Here is an 18,683-nt window from a genome sequence, read left to right on the forward strand (position 1 = left end):
CTCAAAGTTTGAAAGATTTGTGCATCAATAAAGTTAAAAAAAAGTTGGGGTTTTTTGCAGCCTGATTGATATATTTGTTTTTATTCTCAGGGAGAAGTTACAACTGGAACCTTTAATAGCTCATAAATAGTGAAACAGTGACACATAGTGATTTCACTTGTTTAGCCTGAGCATATTAATCCCAACATGAATGTTGATAAGTATAAGCAATATGCTGTACTTTAGCTGAAATGTTACATATGACTCATTTATATCCAACAAGGGTTAAGTTTCCACTGATCCCACACGAGGAGGCCTGTGATAAATGTGGGCATAAAATGCATACAAAACAAAGCTAAGTGGAGGGAATCTGACTGTTAACAAAGTGTCCTTTAGCAGCAAGTTTTCACTCAAAGTGGAACAATAACAATACAAAGGACGGTAACTTGTATTTCTGTTCCAGTATTTACTTTCTGTGGTTACAGGGAAGTGGGTGAATAATTACTGACTAAGAGAAAAATAGAATAAATGCTTCCCTTTAAAGGGGAGGACTTTCTGTGATAACATGGTCAGAGTCCAACCACAGAAATTCAGAGATAATCTGCTTGATGAAGGTGAGTGATAAATGTTGTTTAATGAACAATTCTGTTCTACAAATGTAATCAATAATCTAAGAATGTATAGAAAAGTCTTGATATTTGCATTTATAACTCTGTCATGCATTCCCAAATGGCTCCAGGGATCTTAAACTGAATTTCTTTGACATAATTGTGTATAATGTTTTCATAAAATGCTTCAATAAAAAAACAAATTAATCAAATTAGCTGAAATAATTAGGAAAAATGTGTATCATACAGATTATGGGGTCATAGTTCTCTTTTATTTATTGAGCTGTTAATATTTAACACATTTGGCTTAAAAACAAACATGAGGATTTGGTTTTCCTCTTATTTGTCAATGCACACAGATCTCAAAATGACTTGATGGCCTCATTACTTTGGCATATAAGTACATTTTGCTTCGAATTGCAAAGGACAGCAACATATTTAAAAAGTTTTTATTTTTAAATCCATCCATATGAAAGAGTCTAAAAATATATCTGTTGTCTAAAGATTGTGTTTTGAGTCAGAGATGGAGCCTGATTATCGACAGTTCAGGTCGTCGGATAGCAGCCCTGTCTACGAGAGAGAGCACAGTATGCCCACACCGAAAGGTAAAAGATGCACGTGTGATTTGACTTTGATTTCATACTCCTCACCCTAAACAATGAAGAGAATGTATGTTGAATTTACAGGTTTGAAAAGTGGGGTGGCTTACTTCCTCTATGGAGTCCTAGTGCTGCTGCTCCTGGTCCTGCTGATGGTTACTGGGATAAAATGTATGACTTTAAACACTTCAGTAAAGTTTATACATTAAAACAGTTTTCACAGATCAGGGATCACACTCTTTGTCTCTTATAAGTCATCCTTTTTTGTGTCTGAAAGTCTCACAGTTAAACAAGGACATCGCTGATGTGAAACTTCAGCTTGGGAGAATCAACAAAGCAGGAACTGATGCAGTGTCGCATTCAGGTCTGTAAGTTTCATGTCTTGATATAAGGAAGCAGACGCACACTTAATGTGAAATTCAACTACTTCTCTCTGTATATTTGTTTTTTTCTCCAAATAAAGGTTCAGCAGTTGCACAGACTGTCCCCTTAGAGAGGCTTGTAGCAGTAAAAGGTAAACACAGAAAACTTTAAAATCAGAATTCAGAGTTTTTGTTCCCCCAACAGAATAATCTGACTCGTCTTAATCATCATCCAAACAGGAACATGTAAGGAGGGGTGGTCGTCTTACCAAAGAAGCTGCTACTTGCTTTCCACCACGGCTGTTACCTGGAACAGAGCAGAGGAGCAGTGCCGAGCACATGGAGGACACCTGGTGGTCCTGAACAATGTTGAGGAACTGGTGAGCTTGACATTACACCAGTTAGAATAGTTGGTTAGAGTTAGAGTTAGCTGTTTTCCACTAATGAGAGGTTCTGCTATTAGAGAGATAAGATAAGGAGGAAACGCAAAAAAGGAGGAATACAAGAGGGCTTTAAGATAACACACTATGCTTTTATTCCTAGGACTACATTTCACAAATAGTAGAAATCAAGTACAGCTATTGGATTGGACTCGTGGAGAGAGAGGAAGACCACTGGACCTGGGTGGATGGAACTGACTTTAATTCAACCCCAGCGTAAGAGAAATGAAAGTCTACAAAAGCCCAAACAAAAAGAGAATACTTTCTAAAACTCTCCCTCCTTGTGTGTCTGTCTGTGTTCAGTTTCTGGGATAACGGTCAGCCTGACAACTGGGACTTCAGGGAGAACGGAGAGGACTGTGGGCAGATTCACAGCTCGGTAATACGCAAACGCAAGCTGTGGAACGATGCAGACTGCAGCCTGCCGTACAGATACATCTGTGAAAGCAAGCAATGAGAGGCAGTGGATCCAGCAGAGATGCTGAGCCCTCCACAACATGAACAGGCCTGATATGTTTGGAAACAAAGGTCACATTTACACTTAAGGAAATAATGTTATTGATATTAATGTATGTTTTTAAGGAAAAGTTACATTTAAAAAAAGCGTGTAAGGCTTTTGCTCAGGGGCACGTCGAGAGGGTGCCTCCCCTCCTGAAATCTAGCTACCAAAGCTGCCACCCCAGAACTATGATTGGCTATTTGCCTAGTCAGAGTAGGGACTTATATCAAAATCAAACATTTGGGCTGTGTGACAACAGGCTGGTAGTGTTTTTTCTGCATTTAAACATGGCACATTACTTTTTTGGTTTGTTAAAAGTGTCTAAAAATGTTTCATACAGCTATCTCTTTAGACATGAATATGTCCAACATCAGACTAACTGTCAAAAGGACATTTCTCATCACTATCTCAGTATAAAACTTTGTTACCATAGTTTGCATGCAGTTTTTTAAGTACTACAAGTTTTGGCTTCAGACTAAAAGATCGAATTTGGTGCTCTGTGTGGCCAAGATGTAGACTCTGTCATTTAGCTTTTTTTCCCCTTTACATGGCAAAGTAGTATTCTCTGACAGGATATTTATCATTCTGCTTTCTTTCATTGTGAACGTTTACTGTGAAAAATGTAAAGAAATGTTGTTTGTTCAGCATGCTGTCGGTTGTCTGCTCAGACACATACCCCCATCTTAGCAGTTTCAGGCATTAAAAATTACATTGCATGTGTTATTGACAATGATCTTGTTTGCTTTTGTAGGTCAGAAAGAGGCAATAGTATTCATTTCAATCTGTTTTACAACCACTTAAAAATCCCTTACTGGGGCTTTAAAGAATCTAGCTGAAAAGACGTATGTGTTATTAATCTGTTACTTTTTAAAGATAAAAATCAAACACAGAAATGTTGCGTCTTTGAAACACTTTAATGTTAGTCGGTCAAGTACATATGATAAGAAGAGACAGAAAGGATCAAAAAACTTTGTTGATTCTTGTGTTTGTGTGTGTGTAAAAACATGTGCATACTTCATGCCAGCCCTGCATGAATCAGTGCCCCAGTTTTGGTCATCAAAGTGAAAAACACCTCTGCACAAACCAGAAATATATATGCAGACAAGAGAAAAAAAAAGAAAAGAAAAACACCTCTGCTTTTATTTGACAACAAACGATAAACTATAACTACAATAATGTTTTTTCCCCTTTATGTATTCTTATAAAGACACTTTATCTTCTTCTTGGCTCCCTCGTCTTATTTGCAGCGGTCACTTGGCAGATGAGCGTTTTCTTTGTTGTGACCCGCCTTGGCGAAGCACATGGCTGCCTGCCTGTCACACTCACAGATGAAGCGTTCACAGGGATCATTGTTATCTGAAGAACAAGAGTTGTAGAGGACAATTATACAAACTTCATCTTCACAAAATGTTATGAGTGAATTATGATTGATAATGGTTCAAAGTGGCTGTATTAGGAAGCTTTTTCGGACACTCACTCAGACAGGTAACAGTCCTGCTGGTCTCGTCACACCTGTAGCTGTAGGATTCAGTGTATGGGTTGTCCAAGATCGGCCAGCAATCATCATGCTGCATGGCCTGACTGAAGCACTTATCGTGGATATAACAGCAACTATAAGACACACATAGACCATGAGTAGATAATAACAGCACCCTAACAACATCAAGACAAAGAAAATGAACAAGAATAATAGAGCTCACAACTTCTCTAGATATGGAGATTTTTTTATTCAGGGCTGAAATTAATTATCATTCACACTGAAGACTAATAGGAAGATGTTGCTACAGGAGTGATTTAGTCATTAAAATGAAAAAAAATTACAACTGTGTATTATGATATGTGATATTATATTCTAATATATTATATTTCAGTCAATTTTACATTCACAGTATACTGAGAGAACCAGCAAATATTAATGATCTAGATGCCAGAAGTAAATTTATAATTCCTAGACTCTATAGATGAACAATCCATATTTTAACAGATTGAGAATAAAGTTGTGCAGGGGAGTATTTTCTGCAAATGAAATTTCTGCAGGAAATGTTAACAAGGTGTTTCAGTACTTTGGCTGAGTCAAACTAAATACCTCTCTCCTCTGATGTCTTGGCATCTCAAATGCACAATCTGTACTTCACTAGCTTTGCACAACAAACTTAAACTACCCGTTGAGGGTAACAACACATGTTTTTTATGTTGTGATTTGGAGAAATATACTTTTTAACTTGGATTTCTCTTCACCAACAATGGAAACTTTCAGACACCAAAATGCATACTGCCTCATTACCTGTCAAGCTCATCTACAGGTGTTCCTGAACCTCCTATCCCACAGTAGCAGCCATAGTCAGCATAGTCCAGAACAGGCCAGCTATCAGGTACAGTGCAGAGGATCATGGACCTGAACTGCCACAGAGCCCGGTAACCCAGCACTGTGGAACACACAGATACAATCTCAGGGGAAGCATCCTTTCATCACATCTCTGTCCATCACATGAAATCAAAATCAGACACGCAAAAAAGAGGAGATTTAATGTTCAGTGTTGAGGGCTGTGAGTACTTACGTGCTGGGAGGCTGATGAAGAGGATGAGGAGGGAGAGTGTCAGACGCATCTTGCAGGTGGGCACTGAGGTTAGCTGAAGCTGAAGGTTTTTATTGACCACTGACCTCGACAGGTGACCCTGTTTGGCCAATTGCCAGGAGTCATGCTATCTCTTACTCCAGAGGCTAACTTATGCAACACGTATGTACAGTCATGTATTACATAAACAAACATGCACACAAACACAACATAAACAAACACATTCTATACATTCTAAACCAATGATATTTTTTGTTTACTCATTAAATTCAATATGTGTACAGTTGTATGATTACAGGTTAATTTAATCTTGAACCAGTCTGAGTTATGTGCAGTGGAAAGTTGTGGGAACTCTGGCAAGTGCAGGATATTTACACAGCTGTGTGTTGTAACTGATTTAAAATGCTACTTGCATCTCAGGGGGCAAAAAATCTAACTCAACTGAGAACATTGAACCAACAAACAAGTTTAAAGTATTTCATTTAAGAAATTAAAGAAATATTTGAAAAGATGAATACATATAACCTGCCTATATAGTCTGAATAAGTTAAAACTATGAGATCAGGCAGAGAGCACTTTGTTGTGTTTTTTTTCTTCCTCTGAATGTCTTACTCTTGTTCTTGAAACAATCAGAAGGTGGATGAAATATTTGTCTAACAGATAAAAGATGTAGAACTTCAACCTCAAAAACTCTGACGGTCTTCATCAACCTTACCTCTACTAAGGTTTAGCTAAGACATCAAACTGAGAAAAGCTTACTAACCATTAGAAGGTCATATAGGCCTGACCTGACGAAGACTTGGCAGTTGCGATACCATACCATACCATACCATACAATACCATACCATACCATACCATAAGATACGGTCATGTTTTGGTCTGTTCTTTGTTTTCTTTCAGTGAGTTTTGGTTGTCTCCTGTTTCATGTGTTAATTTCCCTTGTTCAATGTTTTTGTATACTCGTGTGTATTCCTTGTCTGTATTTTTGTCTTATGTTTCCCGTCGTAGAATCTCCCTGTGTGTGAAGTTTGGTTTTACTTCCTGTGTTTTCCCTCCTTTACGATTGTCTGCCCCTGTGCCTCATTGGTCTCACCTGTGTCCCCTTACTTGTTACCCAGTGTGTGTAGATAGTCTCTGTGTTTCCTCCCTTCTGTGTCGGTTCATTGTGTTTGTGATGTGTGAGCTATGTGATGTCGTTTCCAGTGTCCCAGTGTTTTTTTGTTCCCTGGTTTAGTTTAATTAAGTTTTGTTTTATCTCTGGGATTTTGTTTATTAAATCAGCTGTATCTCTTCCAGTTTATTGTATCTCTTCCAGTTTTTTATTGTCTAAAATACTGAAAAAGCAAACTTCATTAAAAACAAAGGTCGACTTGCCAACGTTCTTCTCTTTTGCTTTTCACTGTTTTGGAGACAGGTGTTGTTTATGCACTTGCAGATGAAGTCTTAAAAAATATGCTGAGGTAAACAAAACTCTTAAGCAGCACCCTTTAATTTAAGCTGCCACCCTCTAGCTTCCGTCTTATCTCTGCTGCCCTCTTATAAGAGCAGCCTCAATTCAGTTTCTCCTTTCTGACTGGAGCCATGAATCTCACAGGTCGTCTGTCCCTGCTGCTGCTGCTCACTGGTAAAATTGAATACTTAATTTCTCTATTCCTTTTTTTCAATTTACTGCAGGGCTTCTCTGAAAATGTTGTATCTTGTGTTTTTTGGATGTTCATCTTTTTTTGTATTCCTCTGCCTCACCAGCTTGTGTGGCTAGTGGGGCCCTGCTGCCAAAGTCCTTGTGGCAGTTTGGGAAAATGATCGAGTGTACTGAGCCAGGCGTCAGCTCCCTGAAGTACAACAACTACGGCTGTTGGTGTGGCTTCGGAGGGACTGGAAGCCCTCTGGATGAACTGGACGAGTAGGAAGCAGACATTTTCAGATTTGTCTTTTATTTTCAGCAATAATCTTTGAAAGGAAAGACACTTGGGATTTGGTCAAACATGCATCTTTATCTCCTGTAGGTGCTGTAGAGTCCATGACAAGTGCTATGAAGCAAGCAGAAAGGCTCCTGGATGCACGGCTATGGCTGACCTCCCTTATATCATCGTTTATGATCACACCTGTTCAAATCAGCAAGTGAGCTGCTCAGGTAAGAATGAGCTACCATGACTTACATTCAGTCACATTTCAAAATGTTCTCCAAACTCAAACCCTCTGTGGTGAAACAATACTTGTGAAAGTTTGTCAACTCTTCATTTCAGCCTTGATTTCCAGACTTATTAAGAAGAACCGAGTAATAACTTTAACACTGCCTTTTCAAAAATGTTCACCAGTGTTAGACCTGTGCATTAAAAAAGACTGCCCCTGTGGATGTACAGGAAACTATGCAAACAGCTTTATACAGGTCTTACACAACCAGTACTGAGGTTGGATTCCTACTTGGGAGTAACAGCACAATGGTGCCTTCACACTCCACACTGTTTTATTATGATTAAAAAGATCTCTATTTATTTCCTGCCTTCACTCTGTCTCTGCAGCTACCAACAACAGGTGCCAGGCGGCCGTGTGCGAGTGTGATCGTGTGGCTGCTCACTGTTTCGCTCGGAACACATACAACCCCGATCACAAGAATGTGGATCCCAAAGTCCACTGTGTCAACTGAGTTACACAACAAACAAAAAACACAGGGGACAATGTTGGATTTTCTGACATGTTCCTTTAAAACTTTAATTTCTTCATAATTTTCTTCAACAAAAAATGGATTTTGGAAAGTTTAATTTAGGAGAAAAGGTGTTGTAATAAAAAAAAAACAAGATTCTCATCTCATCAGTGAGTTGAATTTCAGTAGCTCTGTGTCCTTGTGGTTGTTTGCTCACATATGCCGAGCTTGTGTAAAACAGTAGCAGCTGTGCTTTTCTCACCAGTACATCACGGTATTTTCCACTCAGTGCCTCTTAAAAAAAGCTGGTCACTTTATTATGTAAAGACACAATTTGGGCTTTAAACAAAAGGTGACTCTCCGTTCAGGTAGGTTTCCAGAGATGCAGCACGTTTGGTGTCAATTTATCCGCTAAGAATGTCAAAGTAGGAAGGAATGAAAAAATCCAAAACATCCACCTGCCTGCTGTCATGCCATTTAGAGTTTCTCACAGCATCAACCTCAGGAATCAAGCTTTAGGCCGAAGCTATACATAAACATTGTGTGTGATTCTAAAAGTGGAGAAAGGTTTTTAAAAAATTTAATTACAGTACGATTAAAAGCTGAAACAATCCGAGTAGCAGCTGTGCACAACAACAGATGAAAAATCATTCAAAGTAAGAGTCTGGATGATAAGTGTTGGTTATATTGGCTTGTAGAGAAGAGTCGTCACATACTTCTTTTTGTATCTGTGTGTAGCACTGAGAACCATCACCCCGTCCTGAGAGACAAAGACAGAAAGAGGAATTAGATTCACATAAGATCTGCATATTAAAGTCAGACACTTCTTTTAACTATCAGTTTTCTTTTTTCTTTTTAACCTTGACATGTTTCGACTGCAAACTTCCCGCAGTCTTCTTCAGAAGAGTCACGTGATGTTGTTGTGACTTGTCTGTCAGCTGATTTATAGAGGTTTGATTGCCCTACATGAAGCGGCAGGACGGCCATGCCCCCTGTTGTCCGACAGTCTAAGGACAGCATCCCAAGTATGTGACGTCAGACAACATGGGGCATGGCCGTCCTGCTGCTTCACGTAGGACAGCCAAACCTCTATAAATCAGCTGGCAGACAAGTCACAACAACACCACGTGACTCTTCTGAGGAAAAACTGTGGGAAGTTTGTAGTCGAAACACGTCAAGGTTAAAAAGAAAGAGACACCGGTCTAGTTACAAGAACTGTCTTATCAAAATCACTTTGGAACAGTATTCAATATGCATGTCATGCTGTATTTATTTCCCTCTATGGTAAACAGTGTTGTGTTTAATCCTGACAATTTGGAACACAATCTATTTGGTGCTGTCTGAAACATTTCATCTCACACACGGATAGAGTTACTCTATAATTGCCGTCATTTGGATGAAATGGTGACAGTAAGAGAACATAGTAGTAGCATCAGTCATGTAATACCATGACTGAATGCTGTTATGCAGCAGTTGGTACTTCAATCTATAAAAAAACAATTCACAATACTGTATTCTTTTTCAAAGGGGAAAGGATGGTAATAGAAAAGAAATGTGGTTTTGAAAGGATAACTGTGTTAAACTTTGGTACCGGTGTTCTGTCCCTACAAGCTACAGTTCACAGCGCTCTTTCACAAAGTCACACACGTATGCTAATCATATCGATTTCCTCGTCACATCTCATTTATATATGACTATAAGTGAGCACTACACCAAGGACGTGTGCTTAAAATGTATATTAGTATTTATGGAGTAACACAACAGCATTTTAATCTCATGTCTGAGCTCTAGCGTCCCACAGTTTGCAGGCATGTATCAATAAATAAGTGTACTGATAGAATCCAGGTCCCATTATTTTATGGTCTTCTACAAGAAGCAGTTACTCCAAGCTTAAGTCAGAAAATACTTGTCCATGTTTGTTTTTTCTTCTTAAACCTAACTGATATATGCCACAGTGTTACAGCCCTGTATGATTCTAGACATTGTGAAAAATAAAGACATTTAAAAGTGACGATCCAACTTGGCTAAAATAGTTAAAATAAACACAAGAGTTATGTGATGTCAGTTTATGACAACTACAGTCACAACATGAGGCTGTTCGTTCAGTTTAATGGAGACAGACTGAGAAGACACTCCTGTAATCCCTTTCATTTTAATGATTTTTAATGTGAAATTGCCAATCCTTGATCAGAAAATTCATAATGTATATGTTTCCCTGGCTGGCACATTATAATTGGGCTCTCAATAATATTCAATTAACATGGTTTTCCTATTTAAGGTTATTAAATTGACCTAATTAAAGACCCATTTACTGGCAGTCATCTTAGATGGACTGCTTTCACCCCACAGAGAGAAGGGCTGAAGATAAGGGCAAAGAGTCCAGATAGATTGCTCCCATCTGAAGGAGGATGTGTTACCTTGATGGAGAGGGCATACAGGTGATTAAGCATCACATGGTTCGGCTCTGGGAGCAGCGTAGGGTCACACTGGATGAGGATTTAGAGAGAGGATCAGTTTTTCTCGGCTGCATGCTGTCAAAACAGATACTTAAAAGTGCATGTATGCCACCTTCATGTGTGTACTTACAGAGACACCTGTGTCCTTGTTTAGCAGCACCTGCAGCAGGTGGGGAGGTAGGATGGGAGGATTTTTGATCTTGTCTTCTGGCTTAGTGACATAAGCGTCCTGTTGGTACGGGCCAGGAGGGGAACTGGACAAATCTGGGAAAGATCACCAATGGAATATAAAACGTTAAAATAACAGGGTTTACTCAAAAAGTAATCTGATGTGATCTGATTCCTTTCCTTTTTATTTCAAGCTAATTAAAGCATTTTTAAAAAACTTTAGGTAGTTTTAAACCTGTTATTAACTTAATAATGAATGAGCCAGCACCTGAGAGATCTGCAGTCTCCTGTGAGTCAATCCTGAGGGCATCAAAGACCTCAAAGTCCGTCGTCTTCACGTTGATGACATTATTTACTGTTCCAGTTTTAGCTGTCATCACGGCCTGATGTGGAGCATGAGAAGAAATTTGGTGAGCAAATCTGTAAGTGTAACTGTCTGAACATTAATATACAGAGTTCATTAGCAGGTTGTGCTTTCACTTACTCCTGTTGGATCCAGCGTCCACTGTCCGTCCACACAGAACTTGTACTGGTGCTCTCCCTCTGGCAGGTCAACGATCGCCACAAAGTTTTTCTGGCTGTGTTTGAGAGGAAATCGTATTTGAAATTCTTATCAGCAGAATCCTCAGTTAAAGGCCTTGTTTGGGAGGCTACAAGTGTCTAACTACCTTCTGTTGAGGGGGATCTTTGTGGCCCAGTTGTTAAAAGACCCAGACACAAACACTTCTTTAGCGGCTCCTGTCCACCTGAACACAGTGGGTCTGTCCTGCGTTGGACTCTTGCTGTCAGTCTCCAGGTCCTGCTGCCAGGCCAGAAACTCCTGTATTTCCTGTGGAGCCTGGAGGACAGATTGATATCAAAGTATTGTTGCCATGTTAATGAGAACACACTCAGCCTCAGTCTGTTACCCAACACAACACTTCTTGAATGAAAGGCCAGCTAAGAGGAGCTGAAGATGGACACAACTGCTGCCTGAGTTGGTATGTGGAGTATTATTTCTTGCAGAATCTTGTTTTGTTTTGTGACTATATGACATTTTCAGATTTGATTCTACTGTTTGAAGCTTTTAGTAAATTAGATAAACATGCCAGACCAATTGCTAAACATGTAAGCTACACCACAAGTGATCAATTACTTAACTGTACTTTTATTTTCAGGTACATACAGCTTTAAAGCTTGTAAAGCCTTGTCTATGTCCATTAGGCATATTTTGCTATTCTTGAAAATGTATGCTGTAATGTGCACCTTAAATGTTATAGACCAGTCTGTTTAATCTTACATATAGACATGAGGGGAACAGTATTCCCTGATGTGAATACAGAAGGGGGACTGACTGGACCATACCATGTTTTCCCTTTAAAAACATTTTAATGATACTGCTAACAATTTCAAAAATAATGCTGTTGTCTCAAGATTTAAAGACTTAGTTCATGAGAGTCTACTTCAAATCTACTTGAGTTTGGTCATGACCAGCTCATAAATGCATTGACAAGACTGTTAATAATGTACCCTTTGTTACTTTAAAGTTTAAAGCTCTTGTGATGAGTTTTTATCTGGTTCTGAAACAGACTGAAAACAGTACTGATGTCTCTGTCTGACCTACAAAAGCAAAAATCTCATCAGTGATAAGATTGATTTATCCTACACAGTAACCTTTAATGTCTGTAACCCCCCACCACAGGGTAGGTGTCAGAAAAAGTGAATGCTGGACCAGCCATGTTCCAATAAGAGTTACAACAAGTGATATGTTTGACCGTCAAAATAAAGTTGGATGAGATAACTAGTGAGAAAACATTTCTCAGACATGTACAGAACAAGCTGGCAAAGAAAGAGGGCATCACTTCGTCTACAGGAGGTGCCAAATTTGTCAAAAATAGAAAGTTCCTCACAGGAGCTTTCAGGTGTAACAAAACACAGACCACATTTGTTCTACATAAAGGATAAAGAAATGGCATACAGATGATACAGAAGATATTATGTTACCAAGACTTTACATTTTGTGAATTCATTTTGAAAAAGGGTGTGCAAACATTCACTTTGTCATGAGATAATTTAAGGGGGGGTTTATCCAATCGGAAATGCAATTCATGGTTCAAGTGGATGGGGCAGATCATTTAACTCAAGCCATATAGGCAACTATGACTTTAATTATTGGCAATTTATAGTTAAAGCTGCTGATGGTAGTCACGGAGTAAACATCTGTTCAGGGAGAGGGACTTCGAATGTCAACACTATCCCTTCCAACTAGATTTCCTCTTAGCCCCCCAACACAGATTAGCGTGCGCAGTCATGATAGTGCCGGACTCATAACCAATCAGAGGACGTAGTAGGGGCCGCCCCTTAACCAATCGAGACAGAGGATTGGAGCTTAGCTATGATTGGTCCGTCATAACGAGGATGAGGGGAATAATAACGCTGCTTGATACAAAGGTTATTTTAAAAAATGCCTAAAAACAGATAAATATATGGATGAAGTATAAAGTATTAATTTAAAAAAGACTTCTCCAAGATTTCTGAACTGCTGCTTGCTGAGATTGAAATGTTTTTTTGTTTGTAAGTTTGTTTCTAAATGAAACGTTTGAAGATTGCTTTGCTATAAAATAACATAATTACTTGCACAATGTTGTTAGTTATGGCAGGATAAGCCTTGGCTTCAGCCTACACCTGTTTTGGTCAGCATGTGATTGGCTAAAATATATGTGGATGTGTATGCATGTTTGTATGTATGAATGTACTTGTGCATGTATGCATGTGTATGTATATGTCTCTATTTTCTTGATGAATCCCTCAGTGATTGTTTTGGTTCTTTACTTGTATTTGTAATTTTTACATGGCTCCTATGTTGTGGAGGGAAGTGTTGGTTGTTGATGCAGACCAAAATAAAACTAATCAATCAACAAAACAAAAAAAAAGGCTTTGGAAAACGCAGAGATTTCGCAATAGTCTCAAATGACTCTGATGAGTACTGATGGGCATTATGACCTTCTCTCCAAACCCAGCAGAAAAAAAGTAACATTTTTTTACACCATTCCTACCAACAGCAGCTTTAATGTGTAAAAACATATAAATATGGGATCTATTAGTTTGACAATATCCAGTCCTGTTATAAACTCGTTATCAGACCTTCTGATCTTCTCTCTGGAAAAGGTCTGCGTCCTCCGTGCTGTCCATCAGGATGTTGGGTCGAGCCTCCTTCCCTCCCTGACCCCCTCCGGACCCCCGGTCACTGCTACTGTTCCCCATCCTGCTCCTGCTGGCTCCTCACACATAAACACAAACACACCATGGTCCAGTCAGCATGTTTTCTTGACCTACCACACGCAGTAACTCCACAGTGGTCCTGTTCAGACCACCTGAGCCTGATGCTTGATGGTTTTAGGTTAGCAGCATATTTAGCAGCCACGAAAGAGCAACATGTTGGTTTACTTTTAATAACAGCGAACATCTGTAGGAGGAAACACTGCTTCCTATTGACAAATGACCAATACACTCACCTCAATGTTTCAGCAGTGGTTTGGTGGATGCAGTCTTATTAAACGGGACTCTCTGTTTTCACGGACATCTGTCTGCGGTTTAAAAACGTCTCGTGTAGTTTCCGTCTTTGAACAGGAGAAGTTTTCCTCGCGGGGGCGGAGCAGCTTCAACAAAACAAACACACACAAACGGTCGGACTCTTTTCTTTCCCTCTTTTCCTTCTTCTTTTTAATGTACTAACTCTCCTGAAATTAGATTATAGTGCGGTTTTTTTCGCCATGTAGAGGCTGTTTGAATGTGTGTGTTTGTGTCGTGATGAAAACACACCTCTTCCGCCTCCTGTCCGCGAGCTCAGGGAGGGTTAACATTTAACCCGATTGACGCCGAATCATTTTCTACTGTGATATTATTGGAACATTTAACTTAAAATTAAACAGTTTAAAACATTTCAACGATAAAGTGGTTTATGTTTACGGAAGAGGATTAGGGCCACTGAAAAAAAAAATATGGTCCAATATTTATTTTTTATGTTTTTGTTCTGAGAAAAAAGGCAGAATTCTGACTCAAATCTCAGAATTCTGACATTAATCCACTAAAAAAAAATTTGGATCAATATATTTTATTATTAGTCTCAGAAAAAAGTCAGAAGTCTGACTTTAATCTGAGAATTCTGACTTTTTTCTCAGAACAAAAACAAAAAAATAAAATATAGGACCTTAATTTTTATTTTTGTCAGTGGCCCTAATCCTCCTCCGTACAGAATAGTAAGAATTAGCTATGTATAAAAACACTGGGAATGAAGTTGATACAAGGATGTTAAAGTGGTAAGGTTATTTCACAGAGTCCAGAGTTCAGTGGTCAGAGGGAGGAGTTGTACAGTCTGATGGCAGGAGAAGAATATTAATTTGATATTTAACAGAATACTTGTTTTTTCTGTTTAATCTTAATCCTAGCGTTCTTGTTTATATATGTCAAATGTGACTGGGATTTTCAGACATACACATATTTTTGAGATTAGGTTAACTTGGTTGTCCCAAATTCACTCACACATGTTGACGATGGGTCACAAGAAGACTGCTTCATGTGAAAAGATTAAAAACAACATATGCTGGTAAAAGCAACACTAGAATACTCTATCTTGTGTAATTAAAGAGAATATTTGTCATGGATGAAGTGTCTTGGATCACAGGCTATTTTGTGTATTTTCTTCTTTGTATTTGATGGCAAACAATCCTCACAGCATTTTAAGATTCCTGCTGTTCAGCAAAACAATGTTCTTGTTTCTTATCTCACCTGATTTCTCCAGGGCGTTCTCACGGCTCTCTTGTTTCGTGTGATTCACATGCCTTAACTCTGGAAAAAAAAAAACAGTCATCAGAACTATACTGTTAGATAAGGTCACTCTTTTTTACTTTTACGGTTAGAGGGCTCTAATGAAGTCACTATTCGAGTTAGACAGGAAACCAGCAGTTATGACAGAAATCCATTGTTTTTAATTTTACCTTCAAAGCTTCTACTAGGAGTTTTTATGAAACAGACAAATTAACACTGGTGTCTCTTTATAACTAAAAGGCCATCAGCATAAAGATTAATCCTTTAAATATAGTTATTTCGAAAGTGTGAAAATGCTGCTGCGATGTTTGTGTCAAACAAAGACTGCACACAAAACAGCCTTTTTTTCCATTCTTTCCATGCAAACATTCTTGATGGGAGAGGAATTTGACCATTTGCTATCTAACATTCAAAAGGAACTCCTTTTTCAGACACATTGCATTCAGTTTTTGGATTGTTTACAACACCATTTTTGTGAAAATAAAACTTCAGTTTACATATTTATCTACTTGCAATTACCAATGATTGACGGGCTCTTTATAGGCTGTTAACAAATGTCCAAGTCAATCATCAAGTGCTTTATCTTTCCTTTTACATTGCAGTCACTGGAAGTTTAAAAAAGCGTCATCCTTCAAACAAATCCTGAGTCTGAGATGTGTTCAGAAGTAAAGTGAGACTCCACAGCTATTTCAAAAACTCTGCACAGAGCTGTTGGTATCAGAAAACATGCAGAGCTTCTCTTCTTTCTCTGAGCTGATCTCTGCAGGAAAGTTTCACCTCCTCGTCACGTTCAACAACTCACATAACATGCTGTGGAGGAAAAAGATACTTATTGCTCTGTTGTTCTTTGCATCATTTTTCTGTTGTACTCTTCCTACAGTATTGTACACATGGTGTTCTCTGTGAGCCACTACAGTTCTTATTGTAGCTCCTGTCTGGGTCTACAGGGTGAGTCAAAGGTCAGATTTAACACAAACAAATCCCACTGACAGAACAGAGTGAACAAGTTCATGTTCTTTAGACACAGGTAGGCCAAAATGTCCTTGACAGGAAACTTAACTGAATGTTCAGTGTCAAATAATTTATTGTACTGTATTCGCATTTCTTCCCCTGCACCTGCCTTTCTTTAGATCTTTTATTTATATATGCACCAAAGTCAATTTGCAACCAAAGAATGGAGCTTAATGTGTTGCTCTAATCAAGGCAAGATCAGCTTGATCTGTAGATTTCATACACTGAGGTAATTTTTAGTGCTTTGCAAAGTCATAAAATAAAGTAAAAGACAAAAACACAATTGAAAAGAGCAGGAGTAGAAGATTTTAATTCATTAAAATTATTTATTGAAAAGTGCAGACCTGAATTGTGTATGTGATAGAGTTTTAGACTAATCAAAATAGTAAAAAAATTTAAATAAAGATCAATAGAGTCGCCAAAAGAGAGACTAAAGATGGTCATGTAGGGAGGTTTGTCCTGCATGACAACAAAACTTTGCTTCTCCATGTTTTATTCAAGCTCTTGGGATGGGCAGAAGGCCAGCTCTAGATGTTCTCGGCCCTCAATGGTTTGAATGCTTGGCCACAGAGAGACTGATTCTCTAGCAGAGAAACTCTGAAATCAGTTATCTAATGAAGCGGTAGCCATTGTAAGGCTGGACTTATGTGGCCATGTTTCTTCATTTTTGTCAGGACTCTTGCCGAGGCATTTTGCACAAGTGGAAGGTGATGAGAAGCTTGTTTTAAAGGCCCTGACATTTTATTTTAAAAAACACTTCGTCATCTTTATCTCATCATCATAAGTATCTTACAATGAAACAATTTAATTTATGTCCAGAGATCCGAAACGCAGAGCTGTGTAACTCACCTGCACAGAGGAATACCAGCACAACAATGTTAGAGGTCTATGCCAGACAGTCGCAGGTTAACAAGGTGAGACTGACTTATTTCCTTTAAGGGGGGCTCTCCAGGGTCTCCCCAGATTGTTCTTTAGGTTCTCAGTGCTCTGGTGTGGTGTGGTCTAGAGATGGCTCAGTGTTCCTGATGAATTCTCTCAGGGCAGTAAAGGCAGAGAAGTGAAGAAGCTGAGCTGAGACTCTGGGACAGAGGAAGCAGAGGTGGGAGAGAGGAGGCAGCCAAGTAGTAATGATGAAGGAGAGAAATCAGGCAACAGAGAGACATGAGAGGGACTCAGAGGAAGGCTGCTGGAACACAGGAGGGACTGAAGAGGAGAGGAGAGGAGAGGAGAGGAGAGGAGAGGAGAGGAGAGGAGAGGAGAGGAGAGGAGAGGAGAGGAGAGGAGAGGAGAGGAGAGGAGAGAGATTCAACCAATAATTCAGAGAATGTATCATAACTCACATAATACAATTTTACTATATTCATGACGAGTTTGTAAAAATTGGATTAAAAAAGTTAACCATTAAGAGCACACAATAACACTTAGCAGGCCCTCCTCATACCCAGAAAGCTTAAACCTCTACCCTCAAGTTTGTGATGCAGATAACTGTATGCCAAAACAACCAGACACAAGAATAGTTTCTTCTCACGGGCTGTCTCTCTGACAAACACTGAACAGTCAGATCAATCACTGTACAATTATCCTGTGGTGTTATGTAGTCCTACCTATATGCTTTTGATTATGCAACAGCTCCATGACAACACTACTTTGCTACGATAGACAAAAAAGACAAGTATAACGGTCGACTATGAATGAGCTCTGATGTTTACTGATTGTAAATGAAAAGCAAAGTTAAGCTGGGGTCAAATTCTGAACAATAAAGATGATACTAATTCTGATTTAGTTTAAAAAATCTACACATAGTATATTTGAAGTTGTATTTTTTCAGTTCATAATCATTAGCAAAATGCAACTGTTCATCATGAAAAAATAACATGATTTAAACTAATGGTTCTCATCTGCTGTAGCCTTTGGGAACAAGACCAACTCCTCAACCCTAATATCTGATTAGCAGGTGACACTAGCATATAGGTGCGTTTCTGCCGCTCTCTGTGTTAGAAGTTAGATGGGTCAGTGGAAACACATGTCCTTCAAAAGGAAGGACATATTAATAACACCATCCAGTCTTGCTTTTATCACCTTAGGAATATGGCCTGGATAAGATCTATGCTGACTTTTAATGACCCCCAAACCATTATTCATGCTTTTATTTCTTCTAGACTAGATTATGGTAACAAGCTTTTAACAGGTTTAACTAAAAATCGATCAATAGATTACAATTGGTACAAAATTCAGCAGCAAGACTTTTAATTAAAACCAAGAGAGCACATTACTCCTGTTTTAATGATCCTACACTGGCTGCCCATTGCTTTTAGAATTGATTTTAGGGTTTTACTTATAACTTTTAAAGCACTTCACGGCCTGGCCCCTGAATATATCTGTGATTTGCTGTCACCCTACCAGCCCGGGCGCATGTCTCAGATCCTCAGGCAGGAACCTCTTAATAAAGTTCCTGTCACAAAGTTGAAATCTAAGGGAGAGCGAGCGATTGCTGTGCAGGCCCCACGACTGTGGAACGACCTGCCTGAGGATCTC

The 18,683-nt window shown here is 38.9% G+C and overlaps 4 protein-coding genes across 8 annotated transcripts; 2 read left to right on the forward strand and 2 right to left on the reverse strand.

The window, feature by feature from the left end:
• Positions 1–1,097: 1,097 nt before the first annotated feature.
• On the forward strand, positions 1,098–3,707 carry asgrl1 (asialoglycoprotein receptor-like 1). Its single transcript, XM_034692109.1, has 7 exons — positions 1,098–1,192; positions 1,274–1,357; positions 1,464–1,550; positions 1,650–1,700; positions 1,789–1,928; positions 2,092–2,204; positions 2,292–3,707. The coding sequence occupies exons 1-7, from the start codon at positions 1,111–1,113 to the stop codon at positions 2,443–2,445; spliced, it is 711 nt and encodes a 236-aa protein (XP_034548000.1). The 5' UTR covers positions 1,098–1,110; the 3' UTR covers positions 2,446–3,707.
• On the reverse strand, positions 3,420–5,137 carry pla2g1b (phospholipase A2, group IB (pancreas)). The gene is made up of 4 exons (XM_034692111.1): positions 5,046–5,137; positions 4,772–4,913; positions 3,965–4,098; positions 3,420–3,843 (listed from the first exon to the last, which is right to left on the reverse strand). The coding sequence occupies exons 1-4, from the start codon at positions 5,092–5,094 to the stop codon at positions 3,725–3,727; spliced, it is 444 nt and encodes a 147-aa protein (XP_034548002.1). The 5' UTR covers positions 5,095–5,137; the 3' UTR covers positions 3,420–3,724.
• Positions 5,138–6,584: 1,447 nt separating this feature from the next.
• Positions 6,585–7,895, forward strand: LOC117818951 (phospholipase A2, minor isoenzyme-like). Its single transcript, XM_034692110.1, has 4 exons — positions 6,585–6,687; positions 6,810–6,966; positions 7,070–7,197; positions 7,586–7,895. The coding sequence occupies exons 1-4, from the start codon at positions 6,645–6,647 to the stop codon at positions 7,708–7,710; spliced, it is 453 nt and encodes a 150-aa protein (XP_034548001.1). The 5' UTR covers positions 6,585–6,644; the 3' UTR covers positions 7,711–7,895.
• prkab1b (protein kinase, AMP-activated, beta 1 non-catalytic subunit, b) lies at positions 7,748–14,196 on the reverse strand. Of its 5 annotated transcripts, none has more exons than XM_034692108.1 (9): positions 14,133–14,196; positions 13,826–13,969; positions 13,455–13,584; positions 11,000–11,169; positions 10,816–10,909; positions 10,600–10,714; positions 10,294–10,427; positions 10,125–10,193; positions 7,748–8,467 (listed from the first exon to the last, which is right to left on the reverse strand). In XM_034692108.1, exons 3-9 carry the CDS (start codon positions 13,572–13,574, stop codon positions 8,390–8,392), a joined length of 780 nt encoding a protein of 259 aa, XP_034547999.1. In that variant the 5' UTR covers positions 13,575–13,584; positions 13,826–13,969; positions 14,133–14,196; the 3' UTR covers positions 7,748–8,389. The 5 variants fall into 5 exon arrangements, with proteins under 5 accessions (XP_034547999.1, XP_034547996.1, XP_034547995.1 ...); XM_034692105.1 differs by having other exon boundaries at positions 13,455–13,591; XM_034692104.1 differs by having other exon boundaries at positions 13,455–13,591; positions 13,826–14,139.
• Between the last annotated feature and the right edge of the window lie 4,487 nt (positions 14,197–18,683).

This window comes from Notolabrus celidotus, chromosome 9 (genome assembly GCF_009762535.1).
Source record: "Notolabrus celidotus isolate fNotCel1 chromosome 9, fNotCel1.pri, whole genome shotgun sequence".
NCBI lineage: Eukaryota > Metazoa > Chordata > Actinopteri > Labriformes > Labridae > Notolabrus > Notolabrus celidotus.